Source organism: Sinocyclocheilus rhinocerous, unplaced genomic scaffold (genome assembly GCF_001515625.1).
Source record: "Sinocyclocheilus rhinocerous isolate Xijiao unplaced genomic scaffold, SAMN03320098_v1.1 scaffold3438, whole genome shotgun sequence".
In the NCBI taxonomy this organism is placed as follows: domain Eukaryota; kingdom Metazoa; phylum Chordata; class Actinopteri; order Cypriniformes; family Cyprinidae; genus Sinocyclocheilus; species Sinocyclocheilus rhinocerous.
The window spans coordinates 123,749-131,646 of NW_015656586.1; the positions used below are offsets into that span (position 1 = coordinate 123,749).

Here is a 7,898-nt window from a genome sequence, read left to right on the forward strand (position 1 = left end):
ATTTTTTTTATTTTTATATACAAGATATTTTATTAAAAGGAAATGTTTTTTTTTTTTTTATTCAGTGATGGATTTTTTGATATTCATACCTTCAGTTAATCAGCTGCTGTGTATTTGAAGCTGATCTGCATTGGCTGGCTAATTGGCTGACAGTCATGCGTTGGCTGCTGTTGTCTGGACGTCCTGCTCTCGCTGATCTCTCATTGTCTCGGCTCGTCTGGGATGTTTTACCCAGAGTTTGCTTTTTAAAATTGTTTTTCATATTGACCTCGTGAGTGTAAATATCGTCTGCTTTGCAGTATGGATTTTCCATGTCAAGCCATTTGTAGGTTTGTGCAGAATATGTGAAGCTCCTGTTCAAGTGTAAATTGGAATTATGACTGGCATTGTACATCATTTACAAAATAAATCATCAGCGCTGATTCAATCTGAGCTTTGAACATCTGCTCTCTCAATGAATGATTGGAAAGAAAGGTACAATCACTTCACACACAAAACCTGACAAAAAGAACTTTACAATAAGCTTTATCTACCTTAGTTAACATGAACTAACAATGATAAAAATACTTCTAATGCATATTAATCTTAGTTCTTTTCAACATTTAATACATTAAAACAATGAACAGTTGTATTTTTATTAACATGAACAAAGAGTGCTACTATATAGAATGAATATGTAATAATAATGAATAGAAAAACGTGTTTAATAATTATATTATATGCATATGCATGCTTTGTTATGGTTAATATTGCATTTTTAAGCTGAAAACTAATAAACATTTAACTAGAAATTAAATGTTTAATTTTATATTTTTATAATATACAATTTTATTATATGTGTGTGTGTGTATATATATATATATATATAAATAATAAAATGGTATATTATAAAAATTATATATATATATGTATAGCAGATGCTTTTAATCCATAGCAACTTGCAAAAGAGGAGCAAAAAATAAAAAGTGCAAACAATATTTGTCATATATAATGGCAGGTTTATTAACTAGATTAGAAAACATGCTGGAAACGCATACATTTTGCAAAGTGTTAATGGTAGCTATAAAATCTAAGAAAAACAAAAAACCCCAGCTGATTCAAACATGTTGAGACTTCAAACATGAGAAAAGTGTGAAGAGAAAAGATCCTGATGAATCACATTCACACGTTTATAAGAGTCCAGACACTTTCTGGGGTTTATATTTGATAAATATGTGCTGATGTCTCATGATCAGTTCAGGTTCTCTGCTTGTTTTCTTTAATAAGAGGCGGTTTTTGCTGAAATGAACATGAAAGAATCCCGAAATGAACTGGGACTGTGTTCTTCTGCTCTTGAGGGCCGTGAACTCCACGCACTTCATGTTCACTTCACGCAATCCAACATTTCTTCACTTTTATGTCCCATTGTTCGACAAGATTGAAAAATCTCGAGGAGCACGGAGTTGTTTTGGACGTGAACTGGTCCGAATGAAAGCGCTGTGATTGGAAACAGTTCTGTCTGGAAACGACACAACGCTATCAGATGTCTGTGAGACGCAGCGTTTGTCTGAATGCCATTGTTTTCAAACGCTTTTAATAAATGTAGTGCTGTGTGGAGGGCACAGAAACCATTGTTTTTCTGGTTCAGTGCGATATGAATATTTCCAGCCATCATTACCTCTAGAAAGAGCTTCAAAGCATCTGCTGGTATGAATGCCATTGTTTTCAAACGCTTTTAATAAATGTAGTGCTGTGCTGTGTGGAGGGCACAGAAACCATTGTTTTTCTGGTTCAGTGCGATATGAATATTTCCAGCCATCATTACCTCTAGAAAGAGCTTCAAAGCATCTGCTGGTATTTACATGTTCTGCTGTTGCTTTGAGTTTAAACTCATTAGTTGAAGCATCCTATAAGAATCCCTTTAAAAGCGTAGCTGACAATGTCTTTTTTAATAAAACAAAATTGCAAAAGAGCTTCACAGTCATGGATCAGCCTTCATTTTCATTATAAGGAAAAGAGCAGATTTCCTCATTTGTAAAAGTGTCTATAAATGACAGACAAAAAGGAAGACAAACATTTTCAAGATGATTACAGGCTAGAGCAGTGAAGGAATATCTGAATCTGAAAGTGCTCTTGACCACATGATCAGCTGAACAAATGCATTTTGACACCAGATGTTTAAATGCATGTATAATATTCAATTCCTAAATTCTTATGTATATTTTTGGACATGTGCTGCCAAGTAGACACCTTTCAAAACTCATCTTAAATACATTTTGTTTCATAATGCTATATTTCAATGAGTTTGCAACACTGATAACAAAACATAAAAAATTACAAATACATTTTTACAAATTATGTAAAAAAAAAAATTACACACACACATATATATATATAGGGGTACAACATGGTTAAATGCGGGTGTAGCTCTGAAATAAGCAGGATTTTACCCCATGTCACATTGCATATAAAAAACAGGCACTGCTAGACTGTCATGTTTCTTAGTCATATAAACCATCAAAGACCAACATTCAAAAACAAGAACAAAACAAGCATCAGAAATGCACAAATGAGGCCATAAGCGCATGTTTGCCAGAATGAGCTACTCTGAATCGGACGTTTCCTTCTCGAGCTGGAAAAGAAAGAAAGTGAACGAAGATGAACAAATACTCTCTTTTGTTTAGAAAGCTCTTTTTTATGACCAAGTCTGGCTCCAAGAGTCCAAAATCAAATCCAAAACATCTTCCATAATCACATCTATAGCTATACGAGTCTTGTGAGTCTAAACTTAAACATATTGCATATGGCAACATTGAAAGCTGATGCGTTTAAATTGCAATACCATATTTTATAGTATCACTGTACTGCATTGTTGGCGTAATTCTTCAAACATTGTATTTGGATTCTTTGACTAGAGAGACGGATCTGTTGAAAGCGTCTCAGTGAAAGTCAGGATAGCTGGTTCATCTGTACGATGGCCGTGTTTGGTTTGGACGCCGCTGAATAGCATTGTATGATGTGTAGGAAATAAAAAATGCAGGGCTGTAATTTACAGGAGAGTGAGATGGATTTAAAGGCTCGTTTTGCTGCTCTACTTCCAAACGTCCAAATATGTCACAGCTGAATGAGAACTGGGCTTTTTCAGGGCCGGCTCTGCCAGCTCCCCTCTGTGCAGAAACAGCGTTCATCACATCCAAACACCCCAGACGCCCTGCATCAGATTCTGCATGTGTACACTTACAGTCTGATTCAGTGGGTTTGATGAAAGTGAGGTGTGAAATACTTCGATGAAGATTTGCTCAATGTAATGCTCAAATACTTCAGCGCATCCTTCATGTCCAATATTGGTATTACAACATGACATACTAAGTTAATTTATGGGAAAAAAAATTAGATAAAAAGTTGATATTATGACAAATTTGTTTTGACATACAAAGTTGTAATTATGAGATAAAAAAATCATAATTATTAGGAAAAAGTCAAAATTATGACATTGGAATTATGAGAAACTAAGTCAATTATGACAAAAACATTTTTGTATCAATTTTGAATCTTTGTCAATTGACATTTACTGTCATAATTTCAACTTTTTAACTGATGATTTCAACGGACTTCAACTAATTTATCTCATAATTATGACTTGGCTATCTCATAATTTTTACTTAATGTGTCATAATTAGAATTTTTATGTGGTGGAAATGGGTTTCCATAAACAAACAAACAATAATAATATATTATCTTATGAATTTTATATATTTATATATTATGTTTTGGTAAATCATAATTATTAGTCAAAGTCAAAATTATGGCAAAAAAAATAAGCCATAAAATATATAAAAAGACATTATTATGGCTTAAACCATCATACATATGACAAAAAAATCAAAATTGTTACAAAAATAATTATGAGATACAAAGTCATAATTATAAGATAAAAAGTCAAAATTTTGAGTTGAAATCGTGACAAAAACAACTATAAGATTCAAAGATGAAATTATGAGGTAAAAAGTCATTATAAGACAGAAGTCAAAATTATAAGTCATATTTGACAAAACGTAGAAATTATGATAATAATTATGAGATACAAAGATGAAATTATGAGATAAAAAGGCAATTATGAGACAGACAAGTCAAAATGATAATCATACTTGACATAAGTCAAAATTCTAACATAAAATGTTATGACGTAATTTGTCATGAGATAAAAAGTCAATTATGAGATAAAATTCAACAATTATGATAAAAAGTCAAAATTACAGCAAAATGTCAAAATTATGAGATATATGGCAAAATGAGGTACTATATCAATATTACAATTATGACCTAAAAAGTAATAATTATGACATTCAACTTTTCATTTCATGATTTCAACTTTATATGTAATAATTATGAAGCATGTCAGTTCTGATAAATAAAATAATTTTATTTCATAATTATGACTTAGGAAATGGGCTTCCATAAATAAACAAATCATCAAACAAATCTTATATATATATATATATATATATATGTATATATAAGTGCTGTCAAATGATTAATCGTGATTAATCGCATCCAAAATAAAAGTTTTTGTTTACATTATATATATGTGTGTACTGTATATATTTATTATGTATATATAAAGACACACATACAGCATATATTTAGAAAATATTTACATGTATATATTTATATTCATATTAATTATATCACATATAAATATATTTCATATATAAACGTAACATATTTTTCTTAAATATATACGTGCATGTGTGTGTATTTATGTATACATAATAAATATACACAGTACACACATATTATGTAAACAAAAACGTATTATGGATGCGATTAATCGCGATTAATCGTTTGACAGCACTAATATACATATAAACTTATGCATATCAAATGGATACTATGTCAAATATCTGGATGTGTCAGCTCATGTCACTCTCAGCAGCAGGCCGTGGGTTTTATTCATGTTCTGAACACATTCATCCCCCCACAGGCCACTCACACACAGTCATCTAACGACCAGCACGTGGCTGTGAAGTGTGTGTCTGTGAAATGAACTCCGAAAACCCCGGTGTGCTGCTCTGCAGAGGCAGACTGACCTGTCTGTGGCGTATCTGTGACAGCGAGGGTCAGCGTCTCTCATTTGTAGTCTCTGTGGTCTGAGGAACCAGTCCAGAATGATGGGTTCAGTTACGGCCAGACCTCTCCTGACCGCTAGAATGAGAGCCGACTGTTATCATCAGCAGAGACTGAAACCTACAGTCACTCAATAGTTAAACTAGGTTTTTTTTTTTGCATTTTGCCTAAGTAACATTTTCTAAGTTTGAACACATGGAAAACTAATATTACATCTCCTATTACTTTGAGGAATCATGCACAAACAGAAAAGTATAAAAACTAAAAATTATGAACTATATGCATCAATATATCACCATGCACTCATAAAGCAGCATGAAGTTGAGCTCAGCAGATTGTCCAGTAGGTGGCGCTCTTGTCCTGGTCATGACATCTGGACGCTGTCCTTCATTGCATGCGGTAACTGGGTTCAGCCAAGCTCTTAAACTTTATCTGTGTGTAAAATATCTCATGAAAATATTATTTCACAGTGTCAGCAATGTATTACGTGAATTCTGAACAAAAGAAGACCGATGGGCAGCGCTTCAACAGGCACACAGTGTTTTATGAGTATTAATTAAACTTTCAACAAGCAGTTTAGCTGCTCTCGAAGACAAAGTCTGAAGGTTTTCCAAGTCAACTGTGCTGCTGGGTTGATTTTGTTCTCATAAACACAAATGAAAGTGACTGCACTACTAGACGGTTATCACTCAAATAAGAAGTCAAACAAATGACCGCTGCTGTCTTTTAGGTGACTTAAAGATCAGTTAACTGCTTGAGCATGATTTAATGTTTAAGGTATCATTTAATCATACAGTATTCCTTGAACAACACTTTCATAATAAACCGGCAGTCCAGTAAAATGTTTTAATTTACATCTGGAACCTGTATAGACAGTCATCTTAATTTTATACAAATAAAAAAATAAATAATATATTTAAAAAATAATAATACATAATGAATAACGGTCCAGATGTACACTAATACAATACTTTTAATCTTAATCTTTTATACTTAAATCACTTTGGAGTGGATAAGAACATTTTAGAAATTGTATATATAACGTGTGAGTATTATTATTATTGTTGTTTATATATGAATTTACCAATTATTAATGCAACCATTATTAGATATAGAAATATAAATTATTGTATTTATAATTTTTTTATATTTTAATTAATAATAGCTTTATTATTATACTAAAATATAAAACAGAAAAATATTATTATAACATAAGATAATGTAATAATAAAATAATATTTTTAATACATATAATCCTAATTTATTATACTTAAATCACTTTGAAGTGGATAAGAACATTTTAGAAATGTAATTTCTGGGTGTGTGTGTGCATTGAAATAATATTTAAAATAATAAATATTAGATATAAATATATATTATTGTAATCATAATTTCTTTTTATATTTTTTATTAAGTGAATAATTTATGAATTACATATATTTTCCGTAATTTTTGTAATGCATGCATTGTTTTTATTGCTTTATTGTTTTTTTTTCCCATACCTGTATTTCTGTGTGTCATTTATAAGACATATTCACTGCAGTGAAGCCAAATACAATTGTCTACATTGTGGACAACAGTTCCTAGATTAAATAAACACAACTATAGGCACTACATGAATTTTGAAGGAATACAAAGTCAGTCAAAGTTAAAAATCAGCACATTCAGAAACGCTGGACTGGTTAACTGACCCGGAGGACCACCAGAGCATACAAACAAGCAGTAATCAGCATTCTGATACAAGCAGCCGCAAGCCAGCACCGGCAGTGAAAGCACAGTCCAAGCCTCAACACAGCTGTAAAATAAACTTAATACTACTTAATGGAAGTGTTAGCCTCAAAATGACATTCCCCATTTCGGGAATAACATAGTCGGTGCGGAGGAAGGCCGTTGATCTGTGTGGTCTCCTTACAGGGCAACGTTTGGGTTAGTCGAGAGGGTCTGAGGCGAATGCTGGTGGTCACACACACACACACAGTTTTCCTTGAGCTGTGCTTCCAGGAGCGGAAAAGCGTCTGCATAGAGACGCACAGATTTGCGTCTGTCTGTACGGCGTCCTCCTCTGCCAGCACTGGCAGATTTACCAGGTTTAATGGTGCAAATCACCTCCATCACACTCCCCTGATTTGAATATCTGAAAATAATGTCTGCGTTGTAATGGATCTTCAATATGTTCACACTATTTTATGGCGGCGTTTGGAAGGCGTGTGTGTTTTTTTGCGAGAAGTGTCTTGATGTATAGGTAGATGAAATGTATACAACTCATTCACGGGACATGTGGACTCCGAGATGTAAAAAGCACGCTGGCTTCGAATGTAAACATGTGAAAACATATATTTGTTCTGATATGAAATATGCTGAGTCTACATGGCTTGAACTCTCATTGTGGGTATTTAAGAAAACAGCGTCTTAAAAGACTCTCTCTGTGTTTCTGCTGAAGTCATCAGCGCTGGGAAAGCACGAGTTTCTCTTGCCATTAATAATTACTGAGATGTAGATCTAATAGAGTTTATCTGCAATCACTATAACTGCATTAAACAGGAAAAATGTCAAAGGCCAAAGCGTGTCCCTAACACATGAGCTTTTCACACTTGATATGGCCTTTTAGCTTTAAGCTCATCTGTATGATAGCATAATCATTGACAAATCTCACTTTTTGCTGATATTCACATTTAAAATGAATAAAATCTTTCTGATCCGGGAATACAAACTTAACAGACATTGTTGGTTGGTTGAAGAATACCAATAATATTGAATAGGCTATTCATATTCCAAGTCTATACATATATAAA

The 7,898-nt window shown here is 32.8% G+C and overlaps 2 protein-coding genes across 2 annotated transcripts in view; one reads left to right on the plus strand and one right to left on the minus strand.

The window, feature by feature from the left end:
• Positions 1 to 5,090, plus strand: part of LOC107720299 (cell division cycle 5-like protein) — a 15,019-nt gene extending 9,929 nt beyond the window's left edge. The window contains exon 12 of the mRNA XM_016527983.1: positions 5,058 to 5,090. Coding sequence (XP_016383469.1) covers positions 5,058 to 5,090 — 33 coding nt within the window. The remainder of the gene's footprint in view (positions 1 to 5,057) is intronic.
• LOC107720300 (uncharacterized) overlaps positions 2,383 to 7,898 on the minus strand; it is a 120,377-nt gene continuing 114,861 nt past the window's right edge. The window contains exons 16-18 of the mRNA XM_016527984.1: positions 5,403 to 5,538; positions 5,070 to 5,184; positions 2,383 to 2,611 (exon numbers count right to left, since the gene is read on the minus strand). The gene's annotated coding sequence lies outside the window, so the exon portion shown is untranslated. The remainder of the gene's footprint in view (positions 2,612 to 5,069; positions 5,185 to 5,402; positions 5,539 to 7,898) is intronic.